At 41.0% G+C, this 21,962-nt stretch overlaps 3 protein-coding genes across 4 annotated transcripts; 2 read left to right on the forward strand and 1 right to left on the reverse strand.

Moving 5' to 3' along the window:
• The first annotated feature begins 747 nt into the window (after positions 1-747).
• clxn (calaxin) lies at positions 748-2,699 on the forward strand. Its single transcript, XM_085445106.1, has 6 exons — positions 748-908; positions 1,095-1,253; positions 1,852-1,956; positions 2,060-2,211; positions 2,336-2,440; positions 2,531-2,699. The coding sequence occupies exons 1-6, from the start codon at positions 833-835 to the stop codon at positions 2,579-2,581; spliced, it is 648 nt and encodes a 215-aa protein (XP_085301232.1). The 5' UTR covers positions 748-832; the 3' UTR covers positions 2,582-2,699.
• Positions 2,371-4,909, reverse strand: rbm48 (RNA binding motif protein 48). Its single transcript, XM_085445105.1, has 5 exons — positions 4,686-4,909; positions 4,252-4,442; positions 4,025-4,170; positions 2,863-3,392; positions 2,371-2,757 (listed from the first exon to the last, which is right to left on the reverse strand). The coding sequence occupies exons 1-5, from the start codon at positions 4,812-4,814 to the stop codon at positions 2,695-2,697; spliced, it is 1,059 nt and encodes a 352-aa protein (XP_085301231.1). The 5' UTR covers positions 4,815-4,909; the 3' UTR covers positions 2,371-2,694.
• A 59-nt stretch (positions 4,910-4,968) lies between these two features.
• pex1 (peroxisomal biogenesis factor 1) lies at positions 4,969-16,640 on the forward strand. 2 transcript variants are annotated; one of them, XM_085445102.1, is made up of 24 exons: positions 4,969-5,169; positions 6,370-6,516; positions 6,659-6,742; positions 6,895-7,009; positions 7,157-7,842; positions 7,960-8,079; positions 8,230-8,350; positions 8,526-8,632; positions 8,787-8,872; positions 8,967-9,099; positions 9,311-9,407; positions 9,499-9,669; positions 9,767-9,921; positions 11,444-11,630; positions 11,759-11,925; positions 12,752-12,886; positions 12,987-13,051; positions 13,227-13,369; positions 14,315-14,418; positions 14,580-14,756; positions 15,171-15,404; positions 15,519-15,713; positions 15,876-16,006; positions 16,374-16,640. In XM_085445102.1, exons 1-24 carry the CDS (start codon positions 5,062-5,064, stop codon positions 16,447-16,449), a joined length of 3,744 nt encoding a protein of 1,247 aa, XP_085301228.1. In that variant the 5' UTR covers positions 4,969-5,061; the 3' UTR covers positions 16,450-16,640. The 2 variants fall into 2 exon arrangements, with proteins under 2 accessions (XP_085301228.1, XP_085301229.1); XM_085445103.1 differs by having other exon boundaries at positions 7,328-7,842.
• The last annotated feature ends 5,322 nt before the right edge of the window (positions 16,641-21,962 follow it).

Raw genomic sequence — 21,962 nt, forward strand, 5'->3', positions numbered from 1 at the left:
AAAAAAACCCCAAAAACTCATCAGGAATGGGGCACTGTATATTGGAAAATGCCTTGCAAGCATGCTACAATCTGGAAAAACAAGTACATTTTATATGAGAAAGTCATTTTTAAAATAAATAATATTGGGCTATAATACATTAAATGAATGATTAATATTTTGAGATATACGCATTTAATTTGTACTTAACGCGGATTGCATATATGAAATATATATTTTTGGAGAAGTTGGAGCTATTTCCATGGCTTTGATGAATCTGACTAAAGGAATGCTGCACTATTCTTCCATAACACCCACATTTTCTTTTCTTTTTCTCAAACACCAAGATACTTTAGATGGTAAATATAAATTTTAGCAAAGCTTTTATTAGGTTCCTGAAGCGACTAACAGTAAACATTTCCCAAATCTGCATTATAAACATAAACAGTATATAGCCGCCCTCTTCCTGATGTGTGATTTTGGTCTGATGATGGGTTAAAAAACCATTTTAACATGTTTCATGTGTACCTGTTCAGTATATAAATGAACGTGTATTCTGAAGGAGAATAAATAGCCCTAAGGAAAGACAGAAAAACAATGGGTTTTTGGTCAGCCAGCGGTTCATTGTCATTCTAGTGGAACAGATACAGGACAGTCAGTGTTGAGGCATATTTTCGTTTGTTACTGCGCTAAAAATTCAAGTAGAAAATGATGTGTAGTTACGGTGTTTCCACCGGTAGTAAACCGTCGAGGTTCTTGAACACACACTACCGTAAACGTTTCGCGGTAGCCATGGCAACAGTACACCAACTTCCCTGTGAGTGGACTGTAGCTGAGTCTGGCCTCATCGAAAATGTCAAAAATATCTGCTGTGAACAAACGGGCGACACAGACGCTCGCTGAGAACATTTCGAAACAAGTGGAGCACTGTGAGTATGACGGTTAAACTTCTCAAATCAATAAACTAAGCCAGCTTTGTTATAGCGGTAGTTCAGTCCATGCTAAGCTTTACGGTTCATTGTTTTACTTAGCAGGTATGAAAATACACACTGCCGTCTAGGTATTGTTAGAGCAGATGAAGTGTACGCCATTTTTTTTTATGTTTCTGTTTATAGTCAGTAAAAAAGAGGTTGAGTGCCTTATCCGAGAGTTTAACGTCCTTGTGGCGGAGCAGAACAACTCTGGCAGAGCTGTGCACGGTCTGGACCGAGGAAAGTTCATAAGCACACTCCACAGCATCTTTGGACTTACTGATGACAGGATGACGGGTAGAGGTATTCAGTTTACAGTTATTTAAACTTATATTATTTACAAACCCAGTTCCAAAAAAAGGTGGGACTCTCTGTAAAATGTAAATTTGATAATTTCGAATTTGCATAAACTGTAGAGGCAGTTTTTTGTAGACTGGCAAACCTCGGCCCATCTTTACTTTTGAGGAACTCTGCTTCTCCAAGATGTTTTTAAAAAATAAAATAAAATATCCATTCATGTCAGTGACCTGCTGCCAATTAACCTAAAGTTGCATCGTTTCTTTTTTTAGTACCACTTAGTTTTGCACCCTACTGTTGCCCTCTCAGCTGTCTTGAGATATGTTGGTGCCATCAAATTTAAACAGAGCCAATATTGTTTTTTGAAATAGTAAAATGTCAATAAAATGGTGGAAAGTAAGCAAAATCTCCAAATCATCACTATCACCCTGTAAGTACAACCCAGAATTCTCACCTCCACCACCTTTTTCAGAATGATTAAATTAAATCTTTCAGTACGCTTGTCCAGGAGTACAGTTGGGAATGAGCAGTTTCTTCAGTACAAACAATTGAAATCTATAATTAAATCCAAGACATGTTGTGAGTGTAACTGTCTGTCATTCAGTCTTCAGGACATTTGACAAAGACAACGACAGCGTTGTCAGCATGAAAGAGTGGATCGAGGGACTGTCCGTCTTTCTTCGGGGGACCTTGGATGAAAAAATAAAATGTAACTTCTCAATCTTACTTTTTTTTGCTTTACCTCACTCTCACACCTTCACACATGTAGCTTTATCTACCTAAAAAAAATCCCTGTGTTTGGCATGGCTCAGACTGCTTCACTGTCTACGACCTGAATGGTGACAATGCCATCTCTAGAGAGGAGATGCTTCATATGCTGAAGGGCAGGCTCATCAGACAGCCCAATGAGGAGGACCCTGACGAAGGAATCAAAGACCTGGTGGAGATCATACTGAAGAAGATGGTGAGCTGTTTGCTGCACAGATATAACTGTTTACACATGATTAAAACAAACCAAAACACTATTTAAAAAATTCTCAGGTCTGTAAATAGTTTAGCAGCTCTGCCAATGGTGCTTCCTCCCACAGGACTATGACCATGATGGCAAATTGTCTTTTGAAGATTTTGAAAAGACTGTGAAAGATGAGAACCTATTGCTGGAAGCTTTTGGAACCTGCCTTCCTGACTTCAGGGTAATCTGTAATGAGAATTTGTTAAGCTCTTTAAATTTCCCCATCAAAAATTCTCAATCTTACAGTCTGCTTTTCTTTCTTTTTTTTCAGAGAATCGAGATGTTTGAGGGACACGTATTTCAGGAACAATTCGAACAATAACCAAATCACATAACTGCATACCTAGCCAAAATATCTTTAATATTAACCTCAATGGAACGGTGCTGTGATGCAAGATTTGTTTAATTAAGAAAAAATAAATAAATCCTGCTCTATCAAATCCGACGGCGTGGTTTGACCTTCTTCTCCACTGGTTTGATGTCTGGACTCGATGTCACCTAGGAGAGACGACGAAACTGGATTAACTGTAAAAAGTGATTTAGAGCATAGTGAAAATATTATTTTGTCCTTAATTACAACCAAAACAATATAATCACATGTACCTGCTTCATTGTGTTCCTGATCAGGCTGACAGTTGTGTTCAGTGACTCATCCTCCATGTCCAGTTTGGATGGTTCTGGTAGTTTTGGTCCAATCAAAGGCTCGTTCTGCCCAGAAACCGTACTGGAGGCCTCCTCAGCCTCTTCCATTTTGCGTTTCCGTTTCTCCAAGTGTGTGGTCCGAGGAAGAAATCTGACTGCCGCAGCCTGACGTGCTGACGGTCTGCTCGATAAGGTCTGTTTGCTCCTTGAACTCCCTTCTCGCTGCTCTAATGTGTCAGCACAGGTATTGTGCAAAGTCCCCATTTTATCCTCTGTTGGTAAATGTTGACTTTTAGGCCTATGGTAATGATGTTCTTGGGGAGGTAATGGCAGTAGAGGAAAGCCTAAATAGTGGCTGATGTTTGGAGTCTCCCTTGTATTGTCATTTCCAGAGGTCTGTTTGTGTGTGAGGATGTTGTCGTCTGACGTGGTAGTTGTTTCCGATGAAGTAGGCTCCTCTTGTGTGTCCTCTTTCTGTTCCCTTTCTCTCACTTTGCAATAATAAAATGAGACAGAAAAAAGTGTCAAAAATCCACATCATTCAAAAAGATCCGAGTCAAATGAAAATAAAAGTGCATGCAGATATCCCTCCCCGGATCCAACGCCTCCTGTCATGCTTACCTCCCCGTCTACAGAGACAGCGGCTCAGCTGGAGGCACGAAGAATCGCAGCGTCTGTGCACATTGGTGCACCCCCGCCCTTATGTTGCTTGTCTGTGTTTCATGGAGTATAGTGTGATGATATCTTTGCTCTTTATGTGCTATGGAGTGTTTTTGTGTTTTCTCCTCATGATGACTCATTTGTCAGAGTCACCATGGGCAGAAACCTTTTTTTTCTCCTGACCTTGCCCCTATATGTTACATATTTCACTGTCTACCCTTTTTTTTCTGCTGCCTAGTCTGACCTGTCTCCCCAATGTAAGTTTGTATATTTTATGTATTGTCTGTATGGTCATCTACTGTAGGTCTGTCATCTCAGCTGCAGGCAACTGCAACTGACAAATAAAGCTTATCCTTATTTATGTTAACTGAAGTTTGCTTGGACTAATGAGGAACTAAGAAGCTACTCATTTGAGTGGTGGATTTTGTGAGGCAAAATATAACCTATAGACATAAAATTATACCTCTTTTCTGAGCAGCCCGGATGACATAGCTCCTCCGGTCCTGCAGCTTGAGCCTGGTGTCTTCCACAGTCTCATATTCGGGGACGTAGCACACATGCAGCACACCACCATAGAAACCTTTCTCATCCATGTGTCGCTTTGCTGCTCTGAAATGAAACCAAATTATTCAGAAGGTCCTTCAGACGTTGCCAGTTAGGCATAATGAACAGTCTAGTGACATCTTGTACCTGGCACTTGTGAGTTTTTGGAACTTTACGAGGTACACCTCTGTGAACTCCTCGGCAGGATACTCGTCCAGGGGCCTGTACTCCTCCACAGCTCCATAGAGGGCACACAGCTGAATCAACTCAGTCATAACCCCAATCGCTGGGACCCCTTGGACCATCAGGTAACGACTCTCTAAATTTATGGTGTAAACCTGCAAATAATGCAACACTTGACTGCGGTACACTGATGGGAAAATGCTCATGTGAAAACTGCGAACAGTGGTTATATTTATCATCCAGATGTGGTTAAGGCTCTCACTGTGGTTCAGTGGAGTCCATAAAATCCGGAAGAGAGCAAATGTTTTTTTAAAAACACTGTAAGTGACGTTCCCATGTAGCAGGGAGTGTCTCACACCTTAAGATACGCTCTTTTCTAAACAAAAGGGTCCTCTTACCTTAACTGCTTTGGCTTTTCTTCCTTCCCTATATTTTGGTCGAGAAATGCACACTCTCTGCTGTTCGTGATGTTTGTAAACCTCCGGGACTCTCCAGCAGCCAGAGCTGTTGTTGACGGGAGCCGCCATGTTTGTGGAAATTAACTTTTCACTTGATGCATTTCAAAATAAAGGTTCATTCTCGTGTTGAATAGGATTCATTCAAAGCATGTCGTAGTTGGACGTCTTATTCTGAAATGCGTTCAACCGAATATCGGCTACTCTGGTCTGGCACACACAGAGCACATCGATCCACTATGAGTTTGTCATACACTTGATGTTAGCGGTGCAGCTTCCTTGACGCGTTGAACGCGAAATAGAAAACTTTGTGAAAATCATGTTTAGCAATCAGGGCATTCAACCCGTAACTGTCACTTTTAGCAACGCAAAAAACTGCTTTTTACACCTTCCCTTGAAGCTAATATCACAGCTTTCCCTGAACGAGGTAAGATAGCCTAGCTAACCACCTAGCACTATCGTTTAGGTAAAATTAGTAGAAGCTTTGTTGACTTAAACAATTTTTAGCTTAAATGTTGGCCCGTTCTGTATGTTGTTCTATTCTTGTATTTTTTTTAACAAAATTAATGCTGCTGTAAATTAATTTCCGAGACCCTTTGACAGTTATTCACATTACAAAATAAAATGTGACTTCTGCAGTTTAGACCTCGCGTCAGGCTGCTCTCTAGATCAAATGAATTGGAAAGATCAGTTTTTCATGACTCCATTCACTCCACTTCGGCCCGGCTGGAAACGTGCTCTGAATATAGATAGAAGAGGAGCTGAGTCAAACACAATACTACAGCATATGGAGAGAGAGGGTAGTTAGCAATTAGTATTTCAGTATTTGTTTCCTTCTCGGTGGAGCTGTTTTCGTAGCAGTTCCTTTACGGTTTCACTTGGTGGAGACAAAGGACTAGGTTAGACATAAATCCGGGGTCTAGTGTATCTTTTAAAATGACTTTTCTAGCTTGTATCCTGTTCGCTGTTATGAATGAACAGTGTTTTTCTGATGAAGGCTTTCTGTTTATATTTGCACTTTTTTGGCTAACAGGAATTCCTGGTTCGTGGCTTCCTCTCCTTAAGTTTGACCTTTACTTACAAAGGATTCAGAACTGGGTTAACCCTGTCATTATTAGTCTAAACAGTGTAAAATGGATTGAATGAGGACGATTTGTTTGCTCAAGCATGGTTGCAAGCAAGGATGGTGGTCATGGTGTAGTCTAGGGTAAACAAAAGGTGCTTCAGCAAACATGCAGTCATGTGAAAAACAAAGTACACCCCTTGATTCAGTAAAGCTTGTTGAACCACCTTTAGCTGCACTAAATTGAAGTAACCATTTTATTTATGTTGTTATTAGTGTCTGACTGCGTTGTGGAGAAACTTTGTCCCACTCTACAGTGTTTGCAGGAATTTTTTGATGCACAGCTCTCTTTAGGTTCCGCATTTCAATCAGGCTGAGGTCTGGACTTTGACTGGGCTATTGCAACACACTGATTCCTTTCCTTTACAGCCACTCTGTTGGAGATTTGCTGCTCTAGTTTGGGGTCTTTGCCAAGTTGCATGATCCCATGCAACTTGGCAATGACTGTAGAATACTTTTGTATACAGTGACATTCACAGTCAACCCATTTAAGGTCTTTTTCAGAACCAGCCTCTGGAGTTGTCCTGTGGTCATGGGCCTCCAGTGTTCCTCACCTGGACTCAAAACAGAGCCAGCTCCAGCCTGGGCAGCCACAAAGTGGAGCTGTGTCGGCAGCTAGGAGAGAAGCAGGGCCTGACAGATGGAGAGCAGGTAGAGCCCCTCCGTGAGGAATCTGTTCTTCGCTGTATTTTCAGAAGAAGCTAATTTTCTCCATCTTGTGACAGTGTACAGTGATTGTCAGTTTCTGTCTGGACTTACTAGTTGTTTAGTTTACTGGTTTGTTTTTCCTCAGGGCTTCTTAAGGCCATGTCATCAGGTCTCATCATTGGATCGGGTGTTTGTGGAGCCTGTATCAGCTGATGACTGGGAAATCCTGGTGGGTAATTTAGTGACATACAATATGTGAAACTTGTCTTCATACAAGTTTGCACTATTTTACACATTCTAATAATTACAAGGTGACTTCTCCTTTTTAAAGCACACTTAACAACTATTAATATATCACTTTTGTGTGACTGATATCGCCAGGAGCTCCACAGTTCTGCGCTGGAGCTGCAACTACTGGATCAGATCAGAGTAGTTTTCCAAGATGCCGTGTTTCCTGTGTGGGTGGACAACCACACGGTAATCTTTATCCGAATAGGTCAGTTTTGATACAATTATTCTATGTTGTTTATCAAATAACATGTGACACAAAAATATTGCAGTTATAATGGTTTGCCTGCTCAACTTGAGTTTTAAATGTTTGACTTCTATGACTACAGTTTAATTTAAAAAAAATTCTGCACAGCTTCACTTTCTCCACGTGTGCCCTACGGTCGCCTGGAGCAATTCACAGAACTTGTTGTGTCCCCGAAGATCCGTGCTGAAACTGGCACCCACACACATTCTCATCTAAAAGCCAACCCAAACTCAGAAAGTTTTCACAGACAGCCAAACATGGATTTCTCCTCCCCTTCAGGACCATCATCAGAAACTGCCTCCTCTACTTCTAACAGCCACCAGTGGGGTGGCATAGCCGACCTGAAAAGCCTCTTTCATTATATGATAAAGGGCGCTTATGACCCAGTTAAGGAACAACCGCCTTTACCTGAAATCCCCACTCTCCTTACGGACTCTCTGTACAGAGTGTGCGGTGCACCTCCCCACTCTCTCAGCACCATAAGCCACGTTGCAACTAATGCTATTCACATCTTTCCTTGGAGCCACAGTTTCAATGCTAGGCTGAGTGAAGGTCACTCCTCAATTACATATGGCCTTCTCTCCAAAGTCCCATCCCCCAAAGAAACGAGGGACAGAACCAAGCAGGCAATGGAGAAAAAGAAAAAGGCAAGAGTTACTAAGGAGACTGCTACGCCTGAAGGAGAGGAGGTGAAGGAAGAGGAGGCCATGGTGGTTAGGGCAGTGTGCCATTGTACCAAGCTGCTTGGATGCAAGGAAAGAAGCAAGGGAGAGATTCACAGTGGAAGAGTATGGGTGAGTATGGTGTCTGAAGAGAAGAATATCTATAGTTTATAAACAGTATTTTAACAATACTGCAGTGCCCTACTTCTTTCTGTTTCTGTTAAAATTTTTGTATCTTTCATTTTTTAGATTCCAGAGCCTCTGGCCAGAAGGCTTAATATCCCTGCCCATTCAACAGTAAGAATTAAGCCAGTGAAATCAGCTATCAAAGTAGCTTCTACTATTTGCCTACAACCCCTAAATCCACTGGTGAGTGCTGGAGTGTACATCTGTGTTACAGTGTCGGATGTAAATGAAGTACAAGGACATATAATTTGTTCAGAATTGCAGAAAATTTGTTCAGCTTCTTTCCTTTCTGTCCATCTGATTTTTAATTTTTTTTGACATTTTTCTCTTCAGCCTGAGGAGGATGATGAGGAGATCCAGACAGCATTCCTTGGTTGGCTGCACACACAGAGTCACGAACCTTTAGCCTGTCTGACAGCACGGTCTGGCACCATCCTCCTACATGGAACTGATGGTGATTCATTCCTGCACTTCCGTTACAAGCCAAAGAAGTGTATTTATAAATCATGCACAGACAGATTTGCATATGGCTATGTAAATTTAAAAAAGGGGGTAATAATAAATATCTTAAATTAGCTTCTTATTTTTTTTTTAAATAATGGCCCTTCACTTTTTATTCTTTTCCATAGCAAAGTTAGAGTTTGCTTTAACTGTGCTGAAACCAGAACCACAGACTGAAGCTTCAGATCAGCTGTTTCTGCTAGCACCCACAGTTATCGAGAAGAAAGACATACAGGTATCGCCATGCAAGTGGAGAATTATATATCTGTGTCTTTAAACATTTAAATGAAAACAGATTGCTTCATGCAGTTTTTATTAAAAAATTCAACACGTTTTTAAGAAAAAAAAGTCTTTGAAGTTGTTCAGTTATCTCTTTCTCTCATCTTCAGGTAGACAGAGAGCCAGTAACCACCCCAGCTGTGAAGCCTGAAGTTGAAACACCCCACTCAGAACTTCCCTCTCTTAGTATTCTTGGGTACGTCTTTTGCTAATTCAGTACCTATGCGTGATTTAAGCAGGAGATTGTTTTTCTCCATCAGTCTCCGTCATGTTTGGGTTTTTTTCCCCAGGGGGATGGATGAGCTTTGTAGAACTGGGTTTGAGTTTATCTCCCATAGCCTTCTGGGTAGTCCCCTCTCGAGAGAGCTGGGTACCACTGGTCGGGGACTTCAAGGTGGAGCTCTTCTCATCACTGGTGCCAAGGTATCTCTTTACTTAACATTTAAGTTAACTACTATTGCTAACACAACGGCTGTCAATATAATTCATTAACATAAGATAAATTGCTACTTCATAGCATTGATGTTTGTTTGTTGTTGTTTTTTTTTGCAGCTTAAGCTCACTGGAGAACACATATTAACCAGTATTGTTTTCTTAAGTCTACAACATGTTGTGCTGTAACTTCTCTCTTCAGGGGAGTGGGAAGAGCACTCTATCCCAAGCCTTTTGCAGGAAAGCTAGAGAAGAGCTGGATGCACACATTGAGGTGGTAGACTGCAAAAAGCTACAAGGTCAAGAAAGACTTCATGAATATTTGCTGTCTGAATGGAAAAGAAGGATAAAATTTTACTTAATTAAAAAGATGTTTTGTTTTCCTTTTAGGCAAAAGAGTAGAAACTGTGAGACAGAATCTGATGGACATTTTTGAACAGGCAGAATGGAGGCAGCCCTCTGTTGTTCTACTTGATGACCTGGATCGTTTGACGCGGTCACCAGCCTCACCTGAACATGAACACGGCCCGGAGGCACTCCTTCAGCAGCACATTGCTCAAAGTAAAATATTTTCTTACCTGTGGGAATGCCTTTTGACAGACAGGATCGATAATCATTTCCTACTTTGATGAGTAATGTTATCTCACTGTGGCTGCAGGCCTGCAGGATGTGGTGGATGAGGTGATGCTTCACTCTAGCCTGGTGTGTCTGATCATTACCAGCCAGAGTGAACACTCCCTCCATCCCTCTCTGACTGAGGTACACGGTTCCCACTTCATCCAGGGATTTGTAAACATCCAGCCACCTGATCAGGTCGGCACTCATCCACATCCATATGTACAGGGTGGGTCATTTATATGGATACACCGTAATAACATGGGAATGGTTGGTGATATTAAAGTCCTGTTTGTGGCACATTAGTATATGTCAGGGGGGCAAACTGTTGGATTGTCAATGCAACCCTCTTCTCCCACTCTTCACACACTGATAGCAACAGCGCAGGAGAAATGCCAGCACAGGCATCCAGTATCCGTAGTTTCAGGTGCTGCACATCTCGTATCTTCACACCATAGACAATTGCCTTCAGATGACCCCACAGATAAAAGTCTAAGGGGGTCAGATTGGGAGACCTTGGAGGCCATTCAACTGGCCCACGATGACCAATCCACTTTCCAGGAAACTGTTCATCTAGGAATGCTCGGACCTGGCACTAATAATGTGGTGGTGCACCATCTTGCTGGAAAAACTCAGGGAACGTGCCAGCTTCAGTGCATAAAGAGGGAAACACATCATCATGTAGCAATTTCAAATATCCAGTGGCCTTGAGGTTTCCATTGATGAAGAATGGACCCACTATGGTTGTACCCTATATACCACACCAAACCATCACTTTGTCGTTCCAACAGTCTTGGAGGGATCCATCCAATGTGGGTTAGTGTCAGAACAATAGTGGTGGTTTTGTTTGTTAACTTCACCATTCAAATAAAAGTTTGCCTCATCACTGAACAAAATCTTCTGCGTGAACTGAGGGTCCTGTTCCAATTTTTGTTTTGCCCATTCTGCAAATTCTGTGCGCTGATCTGGGTCATCCTCGTTGACACGCTGCAGCAGCTGGAGTTTGTAAGGGTGCCATTTGTGAGTAGCTAATATCCGCCGAAGGGATGTTTGACTAATGCCACTCTCCAGTGACATGCGGCGAGTGCTACGCTGTGGGCTCTTGCTGAATGAAGCCAGGACAGCCACTGATGTTTCTTCAACAGTAACAGTTTTCTTGCGTCCACATTTTGGCAAATCCAACACTGAACCAGTTTCACGAAACTTGGCAAGCAGTTTGCTGACTGTAGCATGGGCGATGGGTGGACTCGTAGGGTGTCTTGCATTGAAATCTGCTGCAATGACCCGGTTACTGCGTTCACCAGATATCAACACAATTTCGATCCGCTCCACACGTGTTAACCTCTTCGACATGTGAACAAAGAGAAACTTGTAAATAACTCATGAAAGAATAAAGTTACGTTAAAACCAAGCACACCATTGTTTTTCTTGTGACATTACCAATAAGTTTGATGTGTCACATGGCCCTCTTCCTATTGAAAAAACAAAAGTTGTATCCAAGATGGCCGACTTCTAAATGGCCACCATGGTCACCACCCATCTTGAGGAGTTTGCCCCCTCGCATATACTAATGTGCCACAAACAGGACTTTAATATCACCAACCATTCCCATTATATTACGGTGTATCCATATAAATGGCCCACCCTGTACACACACAAGCACAAGTATACACAAAGTAGAAAAGAAAAAAAAAAACACCGATCATTTTATTGTTTGCAGGCCCAGAGGGTTGAGATTCTGCGCCATCTGATCCTGAGGAAGTCCTGCCTGTCTGTTGAGACTTTACAGAGTCTTGATATCGGGGCTGTTGCTAAGGAGACAGAGGGATACACACCTCAAGATCTAGTACTGCTGTTAGAGCGGGCTGTTCATGCTAACACTATGCTAAGAGGACACAGTGAACAAGGTATCAAAGACTGATGAAATTCCCAATAGATCAATTTCAGGTCTTCAGATTCTTCCTGCATCATGTGACCACTGATGCTAATGTAGAGTTATTGTCCAGATGTATTCATTGTGCCCTGTATTTTGCAGGAGTGTGTCTGTCCTGGAGGGACTTTGCGCAGGCTCTCAAAGGCTTCACCCCCCCCTCTTTGTGGGGTGTAGACCTCCACACCCCCAGTGGATTTGGGTTGGACAGGGTAGGAGGGCTAAAAGAAGTGCGACAGCAGCTTATGGACACCATACTGCTTCCTGCTAAGGTCAGATGGCTGTTGCTTTTTTCAAAATGTGTTTTAGCTGCAGTGTGGTATAATGAGCTACTATCTAGGTATTTTAAACACCATAATTACTATTGATTGTTGTACAGATGAGCTTTGGAAAGCATCGGCATGAGTGGTGATGAGGGGCTCAGTACAGACAAAATGAAAATAAAATATTTGAATCAGCTGATTTAGAAACAAACAAAAACTACAAGCAAAGTAATAATAAGACTCCCAAATTATGTAATTGCCTAGACCACTAATATATTAAAACCTCTTTTATTCGAGCCGATAAAGCGTCTTTTCTTTCTGGAGAGGTGGAAAACCCGTTTATTCAGCTTGCATGAGTCTTATAGTAGTAGAGAAAATCCAGTGAAAGGTCTTATAACTAATGAAAATGCTCATTTAATTTACCTTAGGATTCTTCAGATCCCTTGCTTACAGCCCAGTCTTTGAGTTGCAGTATAGTTGCATCATCTAAAGGTCCCCCAGTTGACCCTTTTTTGACAATTATTTTGATATATTTACCTCAAATATGACTGTTTTGACGCTTCCAGTTTCAGTACATAATGAGGTGGGTAACTTTGATCTATTTTTATCATGTAATCTTTGATCCTGTGAGCCCTCCGACTGCTCTGTGCCGTGTTGTCATCAACTCATCACGGTGGTTTTAGGGAAAAGACATGGCTGTTAATGTTTGAGCTTCTTCCTTTTTAACACTACTTCTTAAAAATGAAGGGAGGTCTCCCTTATATCAGCAGACAAGGCTAGAATTCAGCATAATTTATTGCACAGTCACTGACTGTGGGTCCTTGGTGTGTTGCAGTATCCGGTCCTTTTCGCCAATCTTCCTATCCGCCATCGCTCAGGAGCTCTGCTGTATGGCGCTCCTGGTACAGGAAAAACGCTGCTGGCCAGAGCTATCTCCAAAGACAGTGGTATGAACTTTATCAGCATCAAGGTAGGCTCTGCTTCAGCTTCGTCATTAAAATAAGACTGCCCTTCTGTATGAGAGCAAAGTTTCTACAGCAACAAGAGATTTTTTTAAACTCTCCCTCCAGGGACCTGAACTTCTAAGTAAGTACATTGGAGCCAGTGAGAAGGGAGTCCGTGATGTCTTCCAGAGGTTAGTGAACTTTTAAACTCCTCCCGGCATCGCTGTTGCTGTGTTATTACCTTTTGTTGCAAGTTATAATTATTAACATAAAACATTTGAAGTAATGGTAAAGTATTGGCGTTTCACATAAATGAAATGTTTTCTTTTTATTTCCTTCAATCACTTCTTCTTCTGCCTCTTTCAGGGCACAAGCCGCCAAGCCCTGCATCCTGTTCTTTGACGAGTTTGACGCTCTGGCTCCCAGAAGGGGCCACGACAGCACAGGTGTAACCGACCGCGTGGTCAACCAGCTCCTCACCCAGCTGGATGGAGTGGAGGGACTGCAGGGTAACGTCATACATCTTTAAACTATACACACAGTCATCATCACGAGTGCTTTGTAGTAATCTGCTTTAACTCCTGACTGACTCTGTTGGGATGAGATCAGAAGTGTTTGAAGCCATTTAAAGTTAAGTGGGGGTTAAGTCTCATGAAGTCCATTCAGTTTTTTTCCCTCCTGGCTCAAATGGACCTTTGGGTAATGACAGAGCATCTAAGCATGACTTTGATAATTTAATGTTAACAATTTTGGGATTGATGGGGAAAAACAATATACGTATAATGGATGTTGTTTTTTTTTAATTAAATGTGATTATGGCCACTGTTTAGTCAATACATTAATAAAATAAGGGTGAATCTACACTTGGCAGGGTTACCTTGTACCATACCCTTGCACAATTGTCCTGCCTCTCCTGGCTGGCTTCCACTCACACTGCACTTAACTGTGTAGACCCGAGTGCTCTTCACTCTTGCACTCACATGGTTTCGAAAAACACTTTTCCAAAGTACAGTGATGATTTTATGCATTTTGGGGTTTGAACTATGCTGTTTTCAGAGCAGTAAACGTTCCTCTTGAATGCCTTATAGATTGCTCAATTAGTTACTTCAGATGAGCTTCTCATCGGAAAAAAACACTGAAGTTCTATGCTTGGGCTCAGCTACTGCCTCTTCAAGTGAAGGTTCACTAAATCATGACCAAGCATGTTATGCTCGGTTACAATATATCAAACGTGCTTCATTGTGATACTTATGACTAATATGAATATGCTCTAAACCTTGGGCCAGTACATTTGAACAATATAGTTGGCTATGAAAGGTTATAGAGATGTGGTTAAACCTTTTTCTGGACGAATTAGTAGCATTTTAATCTGTCTTGAAACATACTTGGAGGGATCTTTAATTCAATTCAATTTAAAATAAATAAATTTGAATTCTTCGTGTTTGTCTTCATAGATGTGTACGTGCTTGCAGCCACCAGCCGACCAGATTTGATTGACCCGGCCCTGCTGAGACCTGGACGGCTGGACAAATCCCTTTACTGCCCTCCCCCTGACCTGGTTTGTTGGTTTAAAAGAATATTAATAATTATTAATTAACATCACTTCACTTCTAAACTCATTATATATGTATCAGTCCTTAAAAGACAAAAAGTAATGTTGAGTCATGTTACATGAAAGATTCTTGGGTTTTAAATCGAGCTATTGTGTCACATTTCCAGGAGGCTCGTGTGGAGATCCTGAAAGCTCTGACTGCAGGCGTCCCCCTGGCTCCCGATGTTGACCTGGAGCAGCTGGCAGCAGCGACAGAGCAGTTTACCGGGGCAGATCTGAAAGCCTTACTCTACAATGCACAGCTGGAGGCTGTCCACAACAGCATAGGCACCAGCGCACCACATGTAAGTGTATTGTACTTAAAGTATTGTCTGAGGACTGTGTTATTATGTATTACCTTAGGTTAATAAAACAGGAAGTCAGGGAACTGTTGTCCATTCCATTATTTATAGTTCATTTTGTTGCAGCCAAGCATTTTTTTTTAGCCCCTCAGGCAAATTAAATAATGTATTTTGTATGTGTCTCAGCATGTGAATTGCTCCAGTTCTGAATCCATTATCAGTTTTCAGCTTAATTTAAATTATCTCCAACCTTAGTGACAAGAAATGTAATGGAATAACTTACCTGAGGCACAGTAGGCTTAAACTAATTTCAAACTGAGCTGTAGTATCACAGTTAAGACCCATGTTGGACACTACAAATCCTCGTGAATCCATATATATGAACGTCTAAACCCTCTCTTCCTATGTGGCAATCAGGAGCTGAACTCTGGCTCAGAAAGCGACATGAGCCTTTCCTCCATGATCTTCCCGAACAACCAGGGCAGTGGGTCAGACGACTCGGCGGGAGAGGGAGAGTCAGGCATGGGGCTGGACCAGTCTATGGTGGTCGTGGAGCCCAGTGAGCTTCATGCAGAAAACAAACACCACTACGGCAATGTCTGGAGACTGTACTTTGAGAGTTCTGAGTCCGAGTTGGAGAATTCAAAACCAGTGAGCACTACTACCACATAGTACAAGTGTAGTACTAAGTATAGGATTAAAAAAATGTTATCACTCATAATTTTTGTGTGTTTTTTTCTTCCTCCGATCCTCCTGCTTTAACAGAACTCCCAGTGCATCTCTGGACCCAGTTCCATAAACACTGACTTTACTGGAGGATCAGTTCGTGACCACGCTAGCTCAGTCAATCCTGCGTACATGCCCTCACTCCAGAGGGGATATGAAGAGCTTGGCCAAGAGCAACTGGAGCGACTACAACAAGAGATTAATAACATCAAGAACAACTACAGGAAAGCCAATGTGAGTGACTCCAATGAATATATTTGAGCGTCTGAATGTGCTGTTATTCTGATTAGGACTTTTTTCATTGTAGTTGGCTTCACTAGTCTTTTCCATCCTGTAGAGCCAGATCTTCCTATATGAGCTACTATGTATAAAATTACTTTGTGATTGTTTGTGTAGGAAGAGTGTGCTTATGTGCATCCAGCTGCCAAACAACCAGGCCTGCTGCTGCGCCAAGCACATGTGAACGCCGCCTTGGCCGTGACCAAACCCTCCCTCAGCCAAGCCGACTGGAAGAGATACACAAAACTGTAAGTGAGCAGTACAAATGAAATAATAGGATTTTATAACAGTTATTTGTTTAATATTGACTTTAGTATGCTCAATTTATCAAGGACATCATAAGATACTTAGTGTCATCAACAGCAGGAAATTAAAAACATGAAAAACTGGTTCCTGACAGGTTGCGTCAATGGAGGACTAAAAAAACCAAACAAACAATGTGAAAAAAACAAATCTTAGTTGCAGTACTGTGTAATTTGGGAAATAACTTGAACAACTAAATGAGAGTAGAGAAACTGCACACGTAGTAGTTGCTGTTTTACTACTCAAAAACGTAACTTTGCATTCTGATTTGATTCAGTGTTTTAATATAAATCTTTTTAAAACTTTCTTTAGGTATGAAGGCTTTGGCGTCTCTGGAGACAGAAAATCTGTCAAATTTAAACCTGGACAACGTGTGACTTTAGCGTGATCAAACATTAACAGTTTAACCATTTCAGCCTAATTTTGACATTGTAAATGATTACATTGTGTGTATATAAAGTTCTTTACTCAGTTGGTTGTGAATTAGACTGGAAAGGCCTTGAATGTAATTAATGCACAGACGCACATTATAATGAAGTATAAATTATGAACATGTTTTAATTAAAAATGATCATTTTCTCCGACTTGTTTTCTGTAAGCATCTTGGATCATTTTAGCTTGAATGGGTTTCTTTAAACACAGTTGATTTTCTAACAAAACACTGAATATTATTGTGGGAAGTATTTAAAAGCTAAAGCAGGGTTGAAACTTTTGTCGTGACAGACACTTTGACTTCACAACACAAAAAGCACGAGTAATTAATAACATTAATGATGACTCAGTTCCATTAAACTACCTAATAAGCCATGACAGTGAACCAGCAAGAACAAATGTAGGAGCATTTCTCTGCTTTCTCTCCATTAGTGTGTCAACACGTCCGCTGCTCTTAGAAGCTTATAAAACTAACGAGAACGGTCAAGGTGCAAGTTACTGTGAAGTAGATGGTTCACACTCCACACAAAGGAAAACACCTGTATGTGAATTGAGACAAAATGTGTTTTGAAACACTTTCAAATATGTCACAGAACGGTTTACCTACCACTTTATTAGGTACAATTGTTCAATTGCTTTTTAATGCAAAGTTTCTAATCAGTCACATGGCAGACTGATGTGCAGTATCTGCATGTTTGAAACGACCTGCTGAAATTCAAAACGTGTGCAAAGGGAGAAACGAGGTGACTTAATTTAAAAATGTGGGAGTGTCCTTCCAAGAGGGACAAAAGAACCCTCTAATGATCCTCTACCTAATCCCACGAGCTAAGGTGTGAAAACTGGTGTAGGTCACAATCAGCCAAGGTTTTGGGTGAACCCATTGTGAAACCTTTATGACTACATTGTACCCCTCTTTTGACAGCTACCCTGTGGTCATATAGCTTAGGTAATGTTTTTTTTTAACATTGTCATGTTCAAGAAACTCAAATGGCCTCCACAGTCACCAGATCTCAGTCCAATAAAGCATGTGGGAGATGCCTTGGACATTCATCTGACAAATTTGCAACAAATATTGGAAGCTATCATCTCAATATGGAGCAAAATCTCAGAGGAATTTTCCAGCACCTTGTTGAATCTGTGGTAGCATGCAGGTCTGAATGCACTAACATTTCATTCTAAAAAAACCCGATATTTTGAAGTTTTATATAATGGTATAGAAATGTGTGAAGAAGTTATGGTTCATTTTTCTTGTTGATTTTTCTCTGTACATTTTTCGCCTTTATTTTTGAGTCCAATGAAGAAAGAAAACTGTGGGCTACAAACAGTGTTGGTCAAGTTACTTGAAAAAAGTAATCAGTAACTAATTACTGATTACTTCCCCAAAAAGTAATACCATTACTTTACTGATTACTTATTTTCAAAAGTAATTAATTACTTAGTTACTTAGTTACTTTTTAAAAACACGATTTACAACCTGAATAGGTGATAAAGCGATAGATCTTTCAGCCCAATTCTACTTTTTCTGCATAATCCATCATACAAAATGTAATCAAATGGAAAAGTCTCTTTTTAAAACTTGTTTTATTAGTTTTAATCTTTTAACTCTATGCATCAAGAAAAAATGTAATTATATGCAACATTCTCTGACTGGAAGAAATTTGTTTAATATTTAAACCTATTTTCTGCACATTCCAGCACATAAAATATATTTTTTTGTGTTTACACTCACTCTTTCAAATAGATCAGGGGTGTCAAACTCAAATACACAGTGGGCCAAAACTCAAAACTGGAACAAAGTCGCGGGCTAACGTTAATATTTATTGAAATATATTTAATCCTCCAGATATAAGAATGAATCTTTTCTTATGGACTCAAACTGAATATGGAACAAGCAAAGCTTAATACTAAACAACATATATATATATTAGCTGTATAATACCAGTAGGCCAGCTCTAATAGTAATTTGGTTTGGCTTCGCGGGCCAAATGTAATTAGGCTGCGGGCCAAATTTGGCCCACGGGCCAGAGTTTGACACCTATGAAATAGATGCAAGTAAAACACAGCAGAAAATAAATAAAGTCAAAGACTCGGCGGTCCTGTTGCTCTATTTTCACCTGTATTGCAGGAGTAGGGCAGGCAGAGGTTTACCCTGGTGCAGGTGTGCCGCAGCGGTCAGTGGAAGAATCCGCGAGTTTCTCTGTGAGTTTCCCATTACGTCATAGCTACTCGGTGCTTGCTTGGAAGTTTAGGGGTTTTTTTCACTGTAAAAAGAAGTTTTCTTCCCACGCACAATGGACACTAATGTTTTTGTCACTTTTTATGGAATCAAACTCAAAGTAAGGTCAGTACTTCCACGCTTTAAACGCTGCACGCTCATACTCTCTCCCACAATCGATATGTGATCCATTGTTGATCTGCACACAGCTGTTGCCACGAACGTCGCACTCGCTTACGTCACTGTCATGAGACATTCTCGCAAAAAATCACGGTTTTAGTAACGCAGTAACGCAGCGTTCCTACGGGAAAGTAACGGTAATCTAATTACCGTTTTTGCAATAGTAATCCCTTACTTTACTCGTTACTCGGCTACGAATCAAATGAGAGAGTAGGTCCCAACCACCCAGCTGCTGGGTCACACAGATGCCACAGATTAGTGATTTATGTTAATGGCTAGAAATATAAAACCGCACTGAGAAAGATTGAAGTCAAGACAAATTAGAAAAAGAAAAATCTGAAAATGGAGTCTATGGCTGTAACCTTTCTGCACTATAATCAGCACACAGGGATATCACCAAAATCTATCAGTCTAGCAGCAGCAGTCTGTTTGAAGATCTTTTTTTTTTTCAAATTCAGAAGCTTTTCAAGGTTTTAAAACACCATGAAAACATCTACCAATACTAGGAAAATGCACTCTTGTGTTCTAGCAGTTGTAATAAAAAGCTTTAGAAACAGTAGGATCAAACAACAACCCTTCCAAAGTGTCCATGGCCTCTGTTTGGCTCCAATCGTCCTTTTCTTACTGGTTTTAACCGATCAGTGCCTAAAATATCTGCAGGTCCTGTATCTCGGTAACTTTTGACCAAAGGTTCCCACAACACCTCAAACGGAGTCTTTCCTGATTCTTCACCCTGTTCATCAGCCGTTGCAATATTTTCCTACTGAAGCGATATTCCTGCTCTCAGCCTACACACACACAGGCACTGGCAGGTTCTGCACTGGTAAATATAGACACTCAGCGCTGATTTTGGCTTCCTTGTGGGAGTCTCTCCGCTTCATAATCAATCTGTCTCACCTGTAATGAGGCAAAGTCATAAATTCATGAAGAAAGCACTTTTAAAATTACACAAAGGAGGAGGCGGCACAAATAGGACTTTGACTAGAAGCATTTCATTTCCGTCTCATGGGACTTAAGGAAAAATTACTGTTGCCTTATTGATCACGGGGCAGGAAATTCTCTGTCTGCCAGTTGTGCAGAAGCAGCACGGCAGAGTCGGCTTAGGAGCCACACCTATTGTGTCTCAAAAAAAACAAACAAACGTGCAATGAAGGTTGAACATATCTTACACCTGGTTGAGGGATAAGACATTTGTTTTATCTGAAGCAGCTTTGGCAGGTTAGAGGGCTGGCGGTGGGGAAATCCAGAAGATTTATTGGTGCATCAGACAAACGCTCCCTGTGGTTGTGAGTTCATCGTCATCCATCTTTCATTCTCCCACGGCTCTTCTTCATCAAAGCGCCACGCAGCTGAACATATGGTGACTTTTGGTGAATTTGGGTGGAAATTATAGGAGCTAAATTTCCAATCCCAAAAACAGGCACCCGGGGCAATGTTTACCTCATTAACTGTCATATCATCAGCCCCTCCTCCACCACCACCTCCTCATCACTGGTGCTCCAGCTCTTCAAAGTCAATGCAACTGATTCAAGGGCTCTGGTATACAACAAAGCACTCGTTCATTTTACAACATCAAGAGGCGTCAGCCTTCACTAAAATTAGATGCTGATCAATGCAAAGGAGAACAGGCCTTGCTTGTGACAGATTTAGATGAAACAGAAAAGAGATGATATATGAGAAATAGAAAAAATAATAAGGGATGCTGTGATGGGAATTGACTAAAATGCATATAATGGAATAAGTGAGAGGCGGAGATGAGAGATGAGTGTGGGACCGTTTTAGCTCTGTTAGGTTTTGTTTCTTCTTGACAGGTACATTTCCTGGCAGGGATATGACTGCAAGGTACAAGAAAAAGTAGGGCATTTTCTTTTCTTTTTTTATGAATACAGACACCATTGTTCTGTAGTTATTAAAGTGTCAGTAATTTGAAGACAAGTTCAGTTTGAAACTGAGGGAAAACTAATTTAGCATCCCAAATATTTGTGAATTTTCTAAGGCGGTTTGGTTTTTGATGTCAGGAATTAAATGAACCCTGGAAAAAAAACAAACAGGAAATTTTGAAATCTACTAATTCAGTGAAACACGAATTAGTAGATTCCTCAACATATCCTCTAGATTTTGTGGTAATATTGCTTTCTCATCCGTCTCTGCTCGGCTGTGGTCATAAACCATTTCAGGTGTTGCAATTAGCGATACACATGAACTTGGCCTCTTCTAAATTTACAGCAGTTTCCCAGTGATTCAGGGCGGGCACGTCTTGGCAGACTGCACCTCTGGCTCTATTAGATGCGCATTAGTCCCGTTGTGCCTGTAAAACACTTGCAATTGCTGAGTGACTGCAGCACTCTGTGAAGAGCTCTTCAATCAGTCACCACAGCAACAGCACCAACGACGATAAGACTTTCAGATTGCTGAGATTAAGCAACTGTTGGGGCAGGAATGGAAATCACTTCCAGACTTGTACTCATTCATCTAAATCACAGTTTCCCCACTTTCAGCGGGATGATCTTTGTCTGGGTTGATGCAATCATTTCGCCCTGATAATCCTGGGTCAGGGCTCCGGGTGCTGCAGCAGCAGGAGGAAAAGTAAGAGTCAGTGCACATGCGTCTGTTCAGAAGTAATTTACTTACAGTTTCTGTCTTTATTGTTCGGATGGAGCTGATGTTTTATGCATGTGTGGTGTAATTTATTTGTGGCTGTACACTTTCATTTTCCCCTCGAGATGGATCGCAATCCCTTTGGTGAGCACGCTTTTCCTTTTTTCTTCCTACACCAACTCCTTGTACAAGTAATTCCAAACTGCTTATGTCTCATTGTGAATATAGAGAAAACAAAGCCTTCTTCCTACCACAGTATATGGAGATTTTTATAAAGTGTATTTTAACTTATATATGTAAAAAAAAAAAACACTTGGATTTTAAGAAAAGCTATTAGACTGCAGCTTCCAGCTCTTTTCATTCGGCTCCATATGGACTGAAAATTGTTGCCCTTGGGTCAGGTGAATAATAACACACAAGGGAAATGGATCTGTCCCTGCACTCATCAATAGCATCAGTGTTGTTTCTGATACGTG

Source organism: Copadichromis virginalis, linkage group LG22, assembly GCF_057382275.1.
Source record: "Copadichromis virginalis isolate Kocher_CV1m ecotype Utaka linkage group LG22, C_Virginalis_male_GT1.1, whole genome shotgun sequence".
In the NCBI taxonomy this organism is placed as follows: Eukaryota; Metazoa; Chordata; class Actinopteri; order Cichliformes; family Cichlidae; genus Copadichromis; species Copadichromis virginalis.

Excerpts from the sequence above, each read along its gene's own strand:
- clxn (XM_085445106.1), top strand. The coding sequence starts at position 833 with ATGTCAAAAATATCTGCTGTGAACAAACGGGCGACACAGACGCTCGCT. Across the intron at positions 1,957-2,059 it reads CTTGGATGAAAAAATAAAAT|ACTGCTTCACTGTCTACGAC; the intron begins GTAACTTCTCAA and ends GGCATGGCTCAG. Across the intron at positions 2,441-2,530 it reads CCTGCCTTCCTGACTTCAGG|AGAATCGAGATGTTTGAGGG; the intron begins GTAATCTGTAAT and ends CTTTTTTTTCAG.
- rbm48 (XM_085445105.1), bottom strand. The coding sequence starts at position 4,814 with ATGGCGGCTCCCGTCAACAACAGCTCTGGCTGCTGGAGAGTCCCGGAG. Across the intron at positions 4,443-4,685 it reads GAAAAGCCAAAGCAGTTAAG|GTTTACACCATAAATTTAGA; the intron begins GTAAGAGGACCC and ends CATTATTTGCAG. Across the intron at positions 3,393-4,024 it reads CCGGGCTGCTCAGAAAAGAG|TGAGAGAAAGGGAACAGAAA; the intron begins GTATAATTTTAT and ends ATTATTGCAAAG.
- pex1 (XM_085445102.1), top strand. The coding sequence starts at position 5,062 with ATGTTTAGCAATCAGGGCATTCAACCCGTAACTGTCACTTTTAGCAAC. Across the intron at positions 8,633-8,786 it reads TCGAGAAGAAAGACATACAG|GTAGACAGAGAGCCAGTAAC; the intron begins GTATCGCCATGC and ends TCTCATCTTCAG. Across the intron at positions 9,922-11,443 it reads ACATCCAGCCACCTGATCAG|GCCCAGAGGGTTGAGATTCT; the intron begins GTCGGCACTCAT and ends TATTGTTTGCAG.